General features: G+C 49.2%; 1 protein-coding gene across 2 annotated transcripts in view; it reads right to left on the bottom strand.

Moving 5' to 3' along the window:
- Positions 1–17,960, bottom strand: part of SAMM50 (SAMM50 sorting and assembly machinery component) — a 43,396-nt gene that overhangs the window by 16,975 nt on the left and 8,461 nt on the right. Inside the window, exons 3-10 of one of the 2 annotated variants that reach the window (XM_032139636.2) lie at positions 16,924–17,025; positions 12,673–12,760; positions 7,946–8,052; positions 7,299–7,429; positions 6,977–7,064; positions 4,111–4,239; positions 3,481–3,552; positions 2,345–2,431 (exon numbers count right to left, since the gene is read on the bottom strand). In XM_032139636.2, the coding sequence (XP_031995527.1) occupies positions 2,345–2,431; positions 3,481–3,552; positions 4,111–4,239; positions 6,977–7,064; positions 7,299–7,429; positions 7,946–8,052; positions 12,673–12,760; positions 16,924–17,025 (804 nt within the window). Of the gene's footprint in view, positions 1–2,344; positions 2,432–3,480; positions 3,553–4,110; positions 4,240–6,976; positions 7,065–7,298; positions 7,430–7,945; positions 8,053–12,672; positions 12,761–16,923; positions 17,026–17,960 lie in introns of those variants that run through there. The other variant, XM_058431522.1, reaches the window with a different exon arrangement.

Raw genomic sequence — 17,960 nt, 5'->3', positions numbered from 1 at the left:
GGGTGGGTGGTCGTGGATGGATGGATGGATGGATGGATGGAAGGATAAGTGGATGGGTGGATGCGTGGATGAGTGCATGGGTGGATGGGTGGATGGATGGATAGGTGTGTGTGTGTGTGTGTGTGTGGGTGGGTGGGTGGGTGGATGGATGGATAGATGGATGGATGGATGGATGGCTGAGTGGATGGATGGATGGATGGATGGATGGGTGTGTGGGTGGGTAGGTGGGTGGGTGGATGGATGGATGGATGGATGGATGGATGGATGGATGGATGGATGGATGGATGGATGGATGGATGGAAGGAAGGAAGGATGGATGGATAAATGGGTGGGTGGATGGATGGGCACTACCAAAGGATAAGCACAGGAGCTATGGGCACAGTGGAGGAGCCCCCACTTCCATCTAGGAGGTTGAAGAATGCTTGCAGGAGACAACCTATACCAAAGTCTTAAAGGCAGGGAGTGGGAGGCCAAGGAAACAACTGAAAAAAAGGGAGTTACAGCCAGCGGCAGACAGAGTAAGTACAAGTGCCTGGGAGTCAGGGCGAGCCAATGCCTTCTGGCAAACAAAAAGTATATCCACAGAGCCGAAGCATGAGACAGGCACAGTGACGAAGCATCAAGGGCTACAGGCACCCTAATAGCACAAGCAGTTTGTGTAGGAAAGCGATACGGTAAGGCTTGTGTTTCAGAAACACTAACATATCTGCAGTGTGGAGAAGGGGAAGGGGAAGGCAGGGAGTGGGAGAGGAGCAGAGACAACTCAGAACGTGACCTCGGTTCAGTGCAGATGGGCAGTGCTGAGGGGAGGAGAGGCAGGGCCCAGTGGGTGGCAGGTGCCTGAGGGGAGGACTGAGAGCAGCCAGGGAGTTAAGTTCAAGGGTGCACTGTGCGGGTCAGTGGATGGGGAGCCCAGGTGTGGGTACAGATTTGGGGGGGGAAGGCGATGAGCTCTGTTGATGTGAGGTGTCTGTAAGGCAGGGGCTGAGACAGCCAGGAGCACTTGAGTCTGGGCCCAGGAAGGAGGCAGGAGAACGAGAGCTGCTGCGCACAGGCGGCAGCTGCAGCCACAGGGCTGTAGGAGACTATCCTGGAGAGGAGCAGGGTGGGGAGCTGGCTACAGGGATCTAGGGGGAAGCCATGCCTATGAGGCAGAAAGGGCCCTGAGAAGAGAAAACTGGGGAGTGGAAGAGCGCAGCAATGATGAGTCAAGAAAACAAGAGAGATAAAGTGAGAACAGGTGAGCAGGCAACAACATCCAGTGCTGCAGAAGGGAGCAGGATGGGCTCACCACGCTGGACAACAAGGAGGCCTGTGGTGGCAGGGGCAGAAGAAGGCAGGAACCAAATTCAAAGTGCAGAGTCAAGGGCTGAATCAGGGCAGTAACAAATTATTTTATAATGAGCTCTCTAGAAACAGTCGCGTGCACCATTTCATTAAAACTCAATCCTTGCCCCAAGTTTTAAGGGAGATAAGGACCTAGGGAGCAATGGCAGGGCAGAGCTGCTCCCAGCCACCGGGTGCTGGGAAGACGTGAGAAATATGCCAGGTGTCCTCCCAGCCTGGGGCTCCTCTGGCGAGACCAGAATCCAGTCACTTACTCCTCACTCCTGAGTGAATCAGGAGAAACTAACCCAACAGGACTAAAGATTAAAAAAAAACAAAACAATTCCTGAAAGCACCCAGAGCCCTGTAGACCCAGCCAAGTGAAGACTCAGAAGGTACATGGGACAGCATTTCAAGGGCAGGAGACAACCCTCTGTCCTCCAGCCGCCCCTCCTCCAAGGCCCTGAGATGATAAACGGAGAGGGGCTCTCTCATGGTCCTATGTGTAACGATTAGCAGAGGTTTTTTTTTTTTTTTTTTTTTTTGAGAAGGAGTCTCTCTGTCGCCCAGGCTGGAATGCAGTGGTGCGATCTTGGCTCACTGCAAGCTCTGCCTCCGGAGTTCATGCCATTCTCCTGCCTCAGCCTCTCGAGTAGCTGGGACTTCAGGTGCCCGCCACCATGCCCGGCTAATTTTTTTAGTAGACAGGGTTTCACCGTGTTAGCCAGGATGGTCTCGATCTCCTGACCTTGTGATCCGCCCACCTCGGCCTCCCAAAGTGCTGGGATTACAGGCGTGAGCCACCGCGCCCAGCCATGAGAGGTTACTTTTAAAAGAAAATAATTATGGCTTCTCCCCAGACTACCTGCAAATCTGGCTAAACCGGAAACATCATAGATTAAGCATTACCGCTCAGGCTTCCACTCTGTGCTTTAGATATTCAGGAGCTAAGATTCTGTGGTAAGATCCCCAAAGTAAGGGCTGACAGTGCAGGTGCCAGCGTCCGTTAGATACTCACTGAATCAAATATGAGTTGCTTGTTCAACTGAAGTTCAAAATCTTCTTTGATGAAGCTCACATCCCCGCCAGTGTAGCCTGCCAGTTCCTGCAGGGAAGGAACACTCAGGTCAAAGGGAGCAAACAGACTTATTACAGGGGCTACAGAATCATGTTTTCGCATCAGGATTTAATTCTGCCGTTTTGTATTTTTTTAAAGGCAACAGAAAATTCTGTCTCCTAGAAGCCACATCCTAATTGTTGCGGACAGCAACAGCGGACGGACTCGGATGGAGGATCAGCAGATCCAAGCGGTGCGGAGGCTGCCCTCTGGCTGTGTGCAGGGAGCACTGGCAACTCGAGTGTCTGAACAGAGCTCAGCATGGGCAGCTTGGCTCGTTGGCTTCATCAGCGTTTGGGGAAAAACTCAGCTGACCTTTCACAAGGTGGGCTATTTTGTATAAAAATCTGATTTCTAGTTGCTCCTCTGAAACTGAAGGTCAGGCACCCCCGGGCTTTTGCCCTGCTCGACAACACCTAACTACCACTGGCCAGAGCAAGGGTAGCTGCTCAGGGAAGCCTCAAGGTTCAGTGCAGCCCCCGCTGCCCTCACTCTCAAGTCATCAAGGTGGGCTCCTCACTGTGCCTGCACTTTGTAGGTACCTTACGGTAAAGAACTATGCCCCTGCCTCCAACAAGAGGGCAACCCAAAGACAGACTAACAGCCCGCCTCCAACACCAGCAGAGAAGCACACTCCTCTAAGTTGGTGAAGACCATTCCTCCAGCACCTCCTGCTGCCATGATGCACCTGCCCTGCAGCCGTTGAGGGATGATCCCTGCCTTTGGACACTCTCTCCCAGGTAACACCAAGTCACAGCCCTCCTCCTGGCCTATTACAGGCCCTCATCAAGGATGCCACAGCCTTACCCCCACCTTGGGTTCTGTGAAGGCACAAGACTGAACTGCAGCGGGTAGAGAGCAATTTCCGGGCTCGAAGCCCTGAGAGTGGAGCTGGCAACCTTCACAAGCGACACTGCACGTGCGATTACTCTGTGGGACTGCCCACCCCCAGGGCCACCCAGCCCACTGGGACTTTATCTACTGTCCGAAGCTTGGCTCCCCTCACCCTGCGGGGGTCACAGGTGAAACAACACTACCTGGTTAACTTTCAGCAAAGCACCTCTTCTTGGTAAGATGGAAGAATTCCGAGAATCGATGACCATGGCGTGCTGAAAGAAATTTGAATGGGGATATTTTCACTTTAAGTTCTGGTAGATAACCATGAGCACTCACAGCACACGGCCACACCACGCTAGCACTCTACAACTATCATGTCATTTCGTGTTTACAGAGCCCTTGGAGGAAGTGAGGGTGACTGTCCCTATCTTACATAGGAGGACACTGAGACGTCCACACTGAGACTTGAGCTTCAACTGAATAAACGGTTCCTGCTCACTACGTGGGAGGTGAACACCCACCACTGGGTTCATTCTCTCGAGGAGCTCAACGCCCTGGCCTAAGTTGGCTCAGCCAGGTTCCTCCTTCTTTTTGAAAGCTGCAGTTCCACAGTCAGCTCTGAAGCACACCTCTTCCTGTTACCACTGACATTATTCGGAAAGGACAACATGAGGCAGGACACCACAAGCCCTCGGGGAGTGGGGGCCGCCACTGTGGACACCCTATCTGGGCGACGCTTCTCAATCAGCCCTGAGATTGGCAAAGACTGTTTTCCCAATGCATAGCATGGTTCCATCAACAAAATTATTTACTCCAAGAGAAACTGTTACCGAAAGAGAGGATTTCAGTGAATGTCCGCTTTCTTTTCGAACAGCAAATGACGCCGTCCTGGAGAGGCAGCCCAGTTCTCGCCACACGCCTTCCCACTTGACAGTGTGGCTGGTCTTCCATATGGGAAACTGCAACATGGAGATTAGACATCTTTCCAGACCACACATACTCAGGAAGTTGTTGCAAATCATTTTTTGGAATGAGGCATCATGAAACAATGAACTAAATACCTAATTTTTTTTAATGATGAAAGAGACGGACAAGGGGAAGAAGAGAAGAAGGGGAAGAGAAAACCAGAGGGAAGAAGGACAAAGGAAGAAGGGAGGAAAGCTGTGAACGGAATCAAAGTCAGTACTGCTCTAAGTAGCAGGACTGCACCCCAGGTGAGGGACAGGGCTGGTCTGAGGGCTGCAGGCAGCTCTGTCATCGACAGGCGCCATCTCTTTCCCACTTCTTTGTAACGGGTAAGACACCTAAGATGATCTGATGGCGCAAACCCCACCTGGTCCACCCGACCCTGTCTGAAGCCAGGCCTGGCAACCCAGCGACTTGCACTGGCCCAGAGAGAAGGCAGTAGAGACGAGAGTTATGTGGGAGGCGAGGGATCCTTTCTGCAGCAGAGGCCTGAGCCAGGTGAATTCTGGGGTCCAAGCAGGTGGCACCTGCTTCCCAGCCTGACACTCTTTCCTGACACCAGGACAGCTCATCTTAGATTTCTATCTCAGAGAAATGTTTTCTGAACAGTGAATGATGTTTGGTGGCTTTGGGAAGTGGTGGGACAGTGATTTAACTCTCACAAGGAAGCCACGTCACCCCACATTCCCCAGGGGGCGTCCCATGCTGGGCCCTCTCTAGCCCTCAGGCTTGCAATTGAACTCCAGGCCACTGGATGAGTGGGTCACCAACAGGCCCAGAACACTCCATCCCGCCTTCATGGTGAGAGGCACCCACCTCAGCACCCACAGGGCACCATGCCAGGCACTGGGGAGATGGTACAGGAGGGGCAGCCTGCACAGCCGCCATCTCTACACTTAGGGCCACCTGCGATTCAGGCACTTTCCCAAATGCCTACTGGAGGTGTAGAGCTTCCTAAATCATTTCTTCATTCCTTAGAAGGCCTGACGTGGGCCCCAAGGATACCACTGAGTACGATCTGGTCCGTTCCTCTAGGAGCTCAGCTTCAGGGCTGCCGGCGACGAGATCTCTGCCCTCCCCTTTCCTCCTTCCCTCTACCTGCACCCACCCGAGGGCCCAGTCTACACTTTGGTGTCTTTCATCTCTGCTATTCCTTGTGAAAAAATAGGCTATTTCTACTCTCCTAAAAATCTGTTTTTTAAAAAGCCTTAGAAAGAGATGAAGCATGACACCGGGGAGAAGGGTGGCTAAGCTCCCAGGAGCCCGACCCCTGTGGGTGCACACGGGCACCTGGAGACCTGCTGGAGGACGGTGGGCTAGAGAGAGCAGCATGTGCCCCGGGTGTCCCCTCCACGGCCCCACCAGAGGGCATCCAAGGACGGTATCAAAGCAGAAAGGTGAGAAAGGTGTCTGAGGGCTGCTCCCTTCCAGACAAGAAAATCTGGAGAAAAGGAAATGAAAGTGCAAATGTGCCTGGATTCTCCCGTCTCCATCTTGAACCTGGAGTCTACCTAGCCCACCTCTGTGTGCTCTGAGTTCTCACGGCCTTGGTCTGCAGGGACCAGAGGCCCGGGGCACTAACGCACCACAAGCACCTGCACCGCGCCACACGCCGCATCAGGATCTTTACCACGCCTCTCATCCAACCCTCACAACAGCCCTGGGAGGCCGCGCGCTCCTGTCCTTCATTTCACAGATGAGTCATTTGCCTGAGGTCGCACAGCCCTAAGGGAGACGGGGGAGTCAAGCCCAGGTGGTCGCCTCCAGGGCTTCTGCTGGGTTCTTGGAGGGAGAGCACACTTAAAGCTTCCTGGGCCCCACTCTCTGTGAGTCGGACTTGGCAGCTCAAGGTGGAGCCCGTGAATGTGCATTTCTAACAAGCCCACAGCTGAGGTCGATGCTGCTGGTCTGAAGACCACACGTGGGGAACGACTCTTACGTAGTATTCTATCTCAGGGCTCTCCTCATGAACTAAAGCCCAGAACAGGAGGAGTCAGGAACAGTGGAGAAACGAAGGAGAAAAAAAAAGAGCAGGTTATCATAAAGCCCCAAAAAGGCCAAATGATATGAATTCCAATGGTGGCATTTAATCACACCCTTCTAGGTGTAAACTTAGGTGTGAACCAAAAACGAAACCTTCCAGACCAGGCGCAGTGGCTCACGCCTGTAATCCCAGCACTTTGGGAGGCTGAGACGGGCAGATCACTTAAGGTCAGGAGTTTGAGACCAGCCTGGCCAACATAAGGAAACCCCCATCTCTACTAAAAATACAAAAATTAGCTGGGAATAGTGACGGAGGCTGAGGCAGGAGAATCACTTGAACCCGGGAGGCGGAGGTTGCAGTGAGCTGAGATCGTGCCATTGTACTCTAGCCTGGGCGACAAGAGCAAACCTCTGTCTCAAAAAAAAAAAAAATTAAACCTTCAGTGATCTGACCAACTCTGCTGACTATGAGAAACTGTCGGTCTCCACACATATGGGGAGGGACAACCAATGGTGTCTCAGGTAGTCAGGACCAGGTTAACGAGCTGCTAACATGGGCATCAGTCACTCTCGGGTCCCTGGCAGCCTGTACTCAGCTAGAGAAGAGGCACCTGGCCAGGAGGTAGCTGGTGCAGAGGGCAGAGGGCCTGTGCTCTCCATGCTGCCCTCTTGCTGCCTTTGGGAATCAGTGAAAAAGCCACACTGTTTTCCCCCAAGCCCAGAGGGAAGGACTGAAATGCTACTCACACTGTACTCAGCTGACATTCCTCTGTCCGTCTCCCGCAGTGAGCTCCAAGGGAACTGTCCAGTAACTTTATATAAGTTTACAGAGAAACTAGGAGACAATGGGATAGAGCTTTAAAAGCTGAAACAGTGATTAGAACTTGCACACATTTAAATCAACAGATTTAACATTAGGCCCGTGGGGCTCATCTTCAAGAGGAAATCTACAGCATGTGGTCACTGCAGAAGTGGCAGCTGATTCTGTCATGGTTCTTTTCACAAATAAGCCACCTATTTTAACTTTTCTATCAGGCCAGTGTACTCAATGATCTGTTGGGCTTCCTACTTTCTTTCGAAGTTTCCGGGCCGTGGTTTGAAGAAGGACAGGCCATACGAAGTTTCTTTTGTTCCATAGGAAAACTGAAAGGTCACCTTTTCTGCACGACCAAGAAGATTAGGGAGCTTGAGGCCAAGTACCTAGGAGGAAAAAAAAAAAAAGCAGTGGTCTAAACTGAAGGAATGAGAACTTTGGATAAAGACTATGCTAGCTAAGGGACTTTCATAAAAACAGAAGGAAAATGCTAACTACAGATCTAGTCTTTCATTTGTAATCACTTTCATTCTTTAAACATTCCGCTGCTGAGTGCTCACATCCTGCATTCAAACCTGATTAATGCAAGGGACAAGCTAACCTCGCCACTTGTGAAGCTCAAGAATGTCACAGATTTAGAGTTTAAAGGAATTTGAACAAAAGACTATTAATATGAACATTCTCCAAATCATTCCTAATTACTGACGTTAATATTGTTATCAAACAATCCAACACATATTATCACCAATTCTATGGTGATTAACGAGATTAACAAATAACAACAGATTAAGGTAAATGAAATGACCAAATTTTGAAACTCATCAGCTTTTAGAATGCGGTCATAGTGTAAAAGTTCCCAACTCAAAGTTCCAATATAAGAAAGTAAAAAGCCTGTAGCATACCATACTGCCTTCATTGTTTCCAACCATGGTGTTATAACTGCCCGTTAATCTCCTCAATTCAGTTACTTCAAAGGTAACGTCTAACCCATTTGGAAGTGCATCATCACCTAAATAAAAAATATTAGACAATAAGACAGCTAGGATGTTATTTTTCTTTGGGTTCCCATTGCTAAAAAAGACAAAAAGCAATCTGAAGGTTCATTCTACTTTACAATCTCCTTTGGAAAATAATATAATCATGAGAATGTTTAAGAACGCTCCCACACAAAATCAAAATACTGCACACCTCTACACCAAAAAATAATGTTTCTAGTTTCTCTGGTAGAATATATCAATAAACAGGGCTGAGCACGGTGACTCAGGCCTGTAATCACAGTGCTTTGGGAGGACAAGATGGAAGGATCACTTTCAGGCCAGGAGTTCAAGACCAGCCCCGGCAACATAGCAAGACCCTGTCTCTACAAAAATTTTAAAAATTAGCCAGATGTGGTGGCGAGCACCTGTAGTCTCAACTTTTCGGGAGGCTGAGGTGAGAAGATCACTTGAGCCCAGCAGTTGGAGGCTGCAGTGAGCTATGACTGTGCCACGGCATTCCATCCTGGAAGACAGAGCAAGACCCTGTCTCTAAAAAACAAAAAACAAAAAACAAAAACAATCTACCTTTGCTATAAGGAGATAACTATAAGCAGCATTATTCACTTAAGCACACTTAAGCAAACAATATTTGCTAAAGGAATCCGTCCTCCTATTAGAGAGGTCCTTGAAAATATTTGGGGTCTCAATTCAACCGACATGAAAATGTGGAACTCACATGACAATAAGGATGTCAGTAACCCTCGAAGATAAATGTGAGATTGTTTGCTGTGTTACTGTGTGCAAGAGGCACGTCTGTCCTCCCCCGCACCAGGTATATGATTTGGGTCTGAGCTGGAAGCAGCCACCTCGTGACCCACCACGGCCCTGGGGTGCCTTGTGCGGAGCAGGCTGGGCTCCGTAGGAGTGAGTGGCCTCTCACAGGAAGGAAAGGCGACTCCTGCCTTGCACATAGCAGGGGCGCTCAGCCCTGGCTGGACATCCAGACGCATCTGGGCAACTGTCAAAATAAGCTGACGCCCAGGCACCGCTCTAGGAACTCAGGTCCAACAGGTCTAGGGTGGAGCCTCAGTACCATCTTTTCTTTTTTTCCAAGACGGAGCCTCGTTCTGTCACCCAGGCTGGAGTGCGGTGGGGTGATCTCAGCTCACCGCAACCTCCACCTCCCGGGTTCAAGCAATTTTCCTGCCTCAGCCCCCCGAGTAGCTGGGATGACAGGCACCCGCCACCACACTCGGCTAATATTTTTTGTATTTTTAGTAGAGACGGAGTTTCACCATGTTGGCCAGGCTGGTCTCGAACTCCCGACCTCGTGATCCACCCGCCCTGGCCTCCCAAAGTGCTGGGATTACAGGCATGAGCCACCCCGCCTGGCACCATCTTTTCTTTCTTTTTCTTTTTTTTTTTAAATTTTTTATTTAGTGGACTTTATTTCTTAGAGCAGCTTTAGGCGCACAGAAAGATAAAGAATTGGAGCCAGCAATGGTGGGTTGCAGGAAAAAAAAAAAAAGATAAAGCAGAAAGTACAAAGAGTTTCCATGAACCTCTCCTTACCCCGACACACACTTACTAACACCTCACATGTGTGGTACATTTGTCACAACTGATAAACCAATACACCAATTATTAACTCAAGTCCAGAGTTTACATGAGGGGTCACACGTGCTGCTGCCCGTTACGGTGACACAGATCCACCATCACAGTCCACACGCAGGAGCTTCACTGCCCTAAGCCATCTAAGCTCCAGGTCATCCTAACATGCCGCCTAGGTGGACAGCCTCTGCAGAGGTGGACCAGCTGACCACCTACAAGGGCACGCTTACAACAGGGACAGGAGAGAGCGAAAAGCAAATGCCTCCAACAAAACTCGCCCCTAGAAAAGCATCCCAGGTAGTGGGTGGGGCCTCGGGTACTGGAAGTGTCTCACTCACTCGTTTGCCCTGGGCAAGTGACAAGCCTCTCTGAGCCATGGTTTCACTAGCTGGAAAACACAGGTTGAGTATTCCAAATCCAAAACTTTTTGAGCACCGACATGACACTTACAGGAAATGCTCACTGGGGCATTTTGGATTTCGGATTTTGGGGTTAGGAATGTTCACGGGTACAGTGCAAATATACCAAAATCCAAAAAAATCCAAAATGCAAAACACTTCTGGTCCCAAATATTTCGGATAAGGGATACTCGACCTGTATTTTTTTTTAATCATAATGACACTTCACCAGGATTCCGTGAGGATCCAACGGCACCATGCACATAACCACTTCCTGCAGGGCCTCACGGGTACTACTGTTAGTATTCTAGGACTCAGGTGCAGAGAGGTTGTCTCCCGCTATCTCTTCCCTTTCACTAGTCCAGTAGTTCCCCAGCTTGAGCACACGTCGGAACCACATGGCCGGCTCATCTGCCACAGGCCGCTGGCCCCACCCCCACCCCCACCCCCAGAGTTCTTGCTTCAGTGGCATCATATTTCCAACAGGTTCCTGGGTGACAGCAGCACTGCTGGTCCAGGCTCACACTCAGAGAACCCCTGGTTTTTGTTTGTTTGCTTTTGTTTTGAGACAGAGTCTTGCTCTGTCACCCAGGCTGGAGTGCAGTGGCACAATCTCAGCTCACCACAACCTCCACCTCCCAGGTTCAAGTGATTCTCCTGCCTCAGCCTCCCAAGTAGCTGGGACTACAGGCGTGTGCCACCACACCCGGCTAATTTTTGTATTTTTAGTAGAGACAGGGTTTCAGTATCTTGGCCAGGCTGGTCTTGAACTCCTGACCTCGTGATCCACTTGCCTCGGCCTCCCGAAGTGCTGGGATTACAGGCGTGAGCCACCATGCTCAACCTGAGAACCCCTGTTTTAATCGTAATTGAATTCTTGATTTTTAGCAGAGTACCTAGCCACCTACGCTTTACTTCCCAGCCTCCCTTGCACCTAGGTGTGGCCAAGTGATTAAGTCCCGACCAATGGGATGAGAGCAGTGCCATGTACAACACCTAGGACAGGTGCTTAAAGGGAGGGGTAAGCCCTCTCAACCTCCTGTGCTCCTCCAATACTGGAATGAGGACACGGTGCTCAGCCATCAGAGGGACTCAGGGACCCTAGGGATGACAAAGCAACAAGACACCACGGGGGAAAACTACACCAGCCCAGGGTGACCTCAGGGAATGAAGCATCACACCAGCCCAAGGTGACCTCAGGAAGCCACATTAGCCCAAGGTGACTTCAGAGAACAAGGCACCACACTAGCCCAAGGTGACCCCAGGGAACCACGGGAAACCACGCCAGCCCAAGGTGACCTCAGGGAACGCAGCACCACACCAGCCCTTGGCAGTCTCCCAGCTGTGTGGAGAGATGGAGACTTCTCTCTTGTCTAAGCCACTGTTCTTTTAGGTCTCTGTTAGTGTTGGCTGAAACTATATTCCAAATAATGAAAATGTCCTTAGTTTATCTAGCACCTTATTTTTCGCAAGCATTTTCCTATATTGTCTTATCTAGGCCTTCTCAAAATTACCCCCCATTCAATTCTGAAGAGTTACTCATTCACAGATTCATTCCAAATATTTATTTTTCAACAGTGTCTGCTGAATTCAGACTAAAGTGGGAACTCTACCGCACCGTGTTGGGCCCGCCATGGTCTGGGCTCCTGACAGCTTTTCTTCCTTGTTTTCCAGCACTCCATTCCCCCAACCTGCACTCCAGCTCTTCCTACACTTGTGGTCCACCCAGCGAGCCACTCTCCCCTGGCGTGGGCCTGGTAAGTGCTATCTCTGTCCCCAGAACATTCTTCACCCTACCTCACTACCAGCCCTTCTCCCTATACTCACTCAGATGCATCTTCTAGGTCTCAGCTCAGACATCGCCCCTTCGGGGACACCCTCTCTGATCCCCTTCTCATGCCCTGGCCAGGTGAACTGTTTCCTCCTTCAGCCTCTTACAGCACAACATAGCGACTGTGCTGCCATCACTTACTGGTCTGCCCCCAACCCAGCCCCACTGACCGAAGCCCCTTCAGGAGGAGACCACGCCCTGTGTGCTGCTGTGTCTCCCTCTGGGGCCTGCACAGGGCTGGCCTCGAAGCAGGTGCTCACTAGCCAAAGAATAAATGTTGAGAGACGTGCCCAATATCACACAGCAACAAGAAAACGGGCAAAAACTAAAATGGAAATTGGATTCCCTCCTCTTTTTAAAGCACACACTGAGATGGGGTCTGCACAGTGCTGGGCTGGGCTATGTGAACGAAGCCTGGCCCCCTCCTTCAGAGTCACTCTCAGGCCCCTGTGCAGTCCAGGGCTTTACACAACAGTATCTTCAAAGTTCACCATTCCTCCCCGGCCTCATACAAAAATCTGGGGCCGCACCTGTAATCCCAGCTACTCAGGAGGCTGAGGCAGGACGATCGCTTGAGCACAGGCGTTCCAGACCAGCCTGGGCAACAGAGAAAGACCCCTCTCCAAAAGCAAACAAAAAATCCAGTCCCTTCCCTGAGATTGCTAACTCAAGGACTACCTGTTGGATCAACTTTCAGGTTCTACACAGCAGGGAGGGGTGCTCTGCTGCCCAGATCTGCATCTGGCCACAAAAACAGCTTTTCTGTGATGGACAGAAAGGGAATTATAAAGATACTACACCACAATATGTACCTTGGCATGTGTCAATCAAAACATCCACTTGTCTAAAGATTCCAAGACGGAGTAATTTTTCACGGGCTTCATGAGATTTCCGCATCACCTATCAAATGGGGAAAAAAACAAGGAATATCTTCTTCTAAGACACAGAAACAGAAAATGGCAGCTACATGGGGAGGCTGGTAGTTTACCATTCAGTGCTAAGTCAGATCACTGAGCAGAGAGCACTACCAAGACCAGCCACACAACAGAAGAGACAAGCACCACGAGGGCAACAAAAATGCCCATTCACAAGTGCAAAACCAAGCCCTGGCATCAAGAGCGTGCATCACATAATCCCCTTCGTATAAACAACAAGATTAACACAGATGCACAAACCTAACACACAGCCTAGACCGTTGTGCTGGAAGAGATCACAATCGTGAATAGTGGTTATGTCTGGCAAAAGAAAGACACGTGTGTCTGCACGCCTTTTCGTTTTTTTTTTTTGTTTTTTGTTTTTTTTCAGATTTCCCTTTGAGGAAGAAATGCACACCTTCTTGTGCTGTTTCAATTTTCTATTCATTTCTTTACTTTCTTTTTTTTTTTTTTTTTTTTTTGAGACGGAGTTTCGCTCTGCCGCCCAGGCTGGAGTGCAAAGGTGCAATCTCGGCTCACTGCAACCTCTGCCTCCCAGGTTCAAGCCATTCTCCTGCCTCGGCCTTCTGAGTAGCTGGGATTGCAGGCAAAGACCACTATGCCAAGCTAATTTTTTTTTGTATGTTTAGTAGACATAGGAGTTCACTATGTTGGCCAGGCTGGTCTCGAACTCCTGACCTCAGATGATCCACCCGCCTCGGCCTCCCAAAGTGCTGGGATTACAGGCATGAGCCGCCACGCCCAGCCTTTCTAACCATCTCTAACCACTGTTAGAAATGTTCAGCTTTGTGTCCTTTCTTCATTGTCAACAGCAGTTCCTTCTAATGCACGGAGTCCATTCTTATTGGAAGGACAGGTAGAAGGAAGGTAAGGCAGGCGACTGCTGAGGACACAGAGAAGGAAATGCCCTCGTGTGATAAGGAAAGTTGAGATTCCACCCTGCAGGTGAAAGGGAGTCACTGTAGAACTGTCAGCAGGAGACAGAAAGGATCACATTTCCTTGTGAGAAAGAACGGATCACAAAGACGAATGCGGAATTCTGCCCAGATGGGAGAAGTCTGCAGGTAAAGGATGCAGGGGGTGCTCTGGCAGCAGCCTCAGGGGCTAGGGTGAAGGCAGGCCCAGTTTGGGCCATGGTATTGCAGGAGAGGACAGACCCTGGAGACATTTCACAGGAAGGGGCCAGAGGACACTGCCACTGCCTAGGTAGAGTGCATGAGAAGAAGAAACAAGCTAAGAAAGAAGCTACTAGAACTGCAGCTCGGGGCTTAGCACTGGGCTAGCACTGAACACCATTACAGAAGTCAGGAATAGAGATGGGAAGACAGGCAGGGCAGACGGATGGAAAAGAGACGACTTCAGATCTCAGCCCCATGGAGCTGGAGACGGCTGTGGCAATGCCATGAGGAAATGTTGAGTTGGCAGTCGCATATTCAGGGCTAAAGCTTGACACAGAGGAGCTGGCTAGGAACAGAGCGTGGAGAGCCCTCCGCATTCAGCCTATAACTGAAACCTGGGATGTGGATGAGATCACCCAGGAGACTGATCCTTGCGGAAAAGCAACACTTAAGGATGCTCACAGGGAGAAGGAGCCAATAATGGAGCCTGACGATGACTGTGATGAGATGGAAAAAGCAACCCAGGAAAATGGTCACCAAAGCCCAGGGAAGAGGCAAGCGCAAGAAGAGGGACAGACACATTCAAAAGGCAAATAACAAAGCAGGACAGGTGCATTCAGCAGAGGCTACAAAGCGATCATTTCTTCAGTATGCAAAGAGCTCTTGCAAATCAACAAAAGCTGAGCAACCTAGTGGAAGACGGAAGACATCAGGTTAATTCACAAGAGAGATATGAATGACCAATAAACAGAAAAAAAAATGCTGGATCTCATTCACAATTAAATAAATGCAATTTAAAACAATGAGATGGTATTTTTCTTCTAACAAGATGGCAAGAATTTAATGTGATAAAACCCAATTTTGGGAAAGAGACCGTCTCGTGGACTGCTGTAAGAGAGTGGACTTGTGGGCCGGGCGCGATGGCTCACGCCTGTAATCCCAGCACTCTGGGAGGCCGAGGCAGGCGGATTAGCTGAGGTCAGGAGTTCAAGACGAACCTGGCCATGGTGAAACCCCGTCTCTACTAACAATACAAAAAATTAGCTAGGCGTGGTGGTGCGCGCCTGTAATCCCAGCTACTTGGGAGGCTGAAGCAGGAGAATCACTTGAACCCAGGAGGCGGAGGTTGCAGTGAGCCGAGATAGCACCATTGCACTCCAGCCTAAGCAACAAGAGCGAAACTCCATCTCAAAAAAAAAAAAGACAGTGGACTTGTGCAATCTCTTTGTAGAGCAATACAGCTGCATCAATGTACACTGCAGAGTGCACACACTTTGACCCAGGACTCCCACTTCTAGGAATTTATCCCAAAACACAGTCAATGTACACAAAGACACACTAAGATGTTTAGTACAGCACTGTTTGTAAGAGTGAAAATTAATTTAAATGCCCATCAATGGAGAACTGTTTATAATAAAATATAGAGGGCCAGGTGAGGTGGCTCATGCTGTAATCCCAGCACTTTGGAAGGCCAAGTTGGGAGAACCACTTGTGCCAGGAGTTCGAGATTGGCCTGGACAACATGGCAAAACCCTGTCTCTACAGAAAAACTTTAAAAATTAGCTAGGCATGTTGATGTGTGCCTGCAGTCCTGGCTACTCAGGAGGCTGAGGTGGGAGGATTGCTTGAACCCAAGAGGTTGAGGCTGCAGTGAGCTGTGTTCACGCCACTGGACTCCAGCCTCAGCAGGACTTGCACCAGAGCAAGACTCTGTCTCAGAAAAAAAAATTTTAAAAAGTTATGAAGTGTGTACAACGAGGTACCACACAGCCAACAGACTGGTATGCACTGATGTGAAAAGATCTCCGTAATTTATGTCAGAAAAGAAAACAAAATGTAGAGAATGGCATTACTGTCTAAGGAACATACATGTTTATACACTTGCACAACATAACTAAGAAACCGTTAGCCACGTTACCTCTGGAGAGCGGACTGGGATTGGCCAGGGTAGGGAAATGTGTCCTTTTCATTTCAATACCCTTCGGTACCATTTGATTTTCTATGCTTCCTTCTTACCATGCTTACATGGTACTTTATGTGTTACTTTAATTTTTTAAAAATACAAATTTGGCCAGGCACAGTGGCTCACGGCTGTAATCTCAGCATTTTGGCAGGCCAAGGCAGGTGGATCACTTCAGGCCAGGAGTTGAAGACCAGCCTGGCCAACGTGGCGAAGCCCCATCTCTACTAAAAATACAACAAAATTAGCCAGGTGTGGTGGTACACACCTGTAATCCCAGCTACATGGGAGGCTGAGGCGTGAGAATCCTTTGAACTTAGGAGGCAGAGGTTGCAGTGAGCTGAGATTGTGTCACTGCACTCCAGCCTGCGCAACAGAGTAAGACTCAACCTAAAAAAAAAAAAAAGTTTTTTTTTTTTTTTTTTTTTTAAGTGGGAATGGTCCACAGTGCCAAACACTGCTGAAAGGTCAAGTGAAATGAAAACAAAGGAGCCAGCTGGACCTGGCCACAAAGAAGTTGCTGGTGACCTCTGTTCGGGCCTGTTCAATATGGTCCCACGGGCAGAAAGGCAGAGGAAACCCACAGTGGAGATGAGAAAGGGGTGCAGTGCAGGAAGGAGACTGCTCCACAGACAGAGCCAGGGCCCTGAGGAGACAGGGAGTGTGTTCCAGATAAGCACCCACCCCACAGGGTCAGCAAGGGAGAGTACACTCTCAGGAACTCAGCACAGTGCCTGGGAACGGCTGTGCACTAATCCCATCGGCTCCCATTACGGTGCTGGGAGAGTTATGAGGAATGCAAGAGGACAGACACTTCTTTCTCCAGGATAAGAGAAAGGAGGAAAAGGCAAATGCGAATCCATGGAGTTTGTAGGAGGCACCACAGGAACTCGGGGGGTTCAGCTTGGGGGTGCCAAGGCTCCCTGTGGGGTAGGAGGCAGATCTCCGGCACAGAGGCCGGGGTCAGGGTGCTCTGTGGTTTCACATGGGGATGTTTACAAGTTCTTCAGAAGAGACTGGGAAAGCAGATCACATAGAGACCACACCTACCTCAATTAGGTTTTTGGCCTTGAAAACATCTCCAATTTCACAAATGATGATATCATCTTTAGTCCTTCCAAGTCCATCAAAATGAACATGTTGAACAACCACCTAAAAGTCACACAGGGACAGTATTAGGTATGACACAAGGCAAAGAGATTAGGTGTCAAGACTAAAGACAATGTCAAGGTTTTCTTCAAGTTTAATAACCCACACTTCTTACTTCTGGACTTTACTATCTTTCACATCTTTTCAAAAAACTGGTCACTGTGACTTCCCCTTTGCTGGGTCTGTACTTTCTGTGAACAAGAGCTACAAATTCTCCCAGCCAGATGACCCAGGACCAGGTGAGGCCACAGACAACCCCTCTGTCCTTCCCAACCCGCACCCTGAGCACTGGCCTGTGAATGAATGCTGGCCATGACCCCTGACTTAATAACTGTGTGCAGAAAAATTAGCCGGGTGTGGTGGTGCACACCTATAGTCCCAGCTACTTGGAAGGCTGAGGCAGGAGAATCACTTGAACCCAAGAGACAGACGTTGCAATGAGCCAAGATTGCGCCACTGCACTCCAGCCTGGGTGACAGAGTGAGACTTCATCTCAAAAAAAATTTAAAAAGTAAAAAAAAAAAAAAACAAAATAAAACTGTATGCATCTTCTAAAGACCCTGCAGGGATTTCAGGAAGGCACAATAAATGCTGACTCAAATTGGCCCTCGCCTCTCAGTCTCACTAGAGAGTAAACCCTTCAAGAACTGGAAAAGTGTATTTAAATTTCAAAGGTAATAAATTTAGGAAAAGTTTCATTTGAGACCCACAGTCTTTTTTCTGGGAGTAGGGAATGGAAATATAAATTTAAGTATAGTTTGAGTTTGTCCTCGAAATATTTTTGGTTTTTGTCATAAATACAAAAGTGTGTTTGTCTAAACCTCCCACATAAAAATCACCAAGGAAAAGCGACTTCTTTAAAAATAGAAACTGTTTTTCTAAGAGTCATCAGTCTTTCTAGTTGTAGGTGGTTACAAACTCTTCTTTGATAAAGGCAC

Source organism: Hylobates moloch, unplaced genomic scaffold (assembly GCF_009828535.3).
Source record: "Hylobates moloch isolate HMO894 unplaced genomic scaffold, HMol_V3 SCAFFOLD_19, whole genome shotgun sequence".
NCBI classification, from domain to species: Eukaryota; Metazoa; Chordata; class Mammalia; order Primates; family Hylobatidae; genus Hylobates; species Hylobates moloch.
This window is presented reverse-complemented; position numbering and strand designations above follow the sequence as displayed.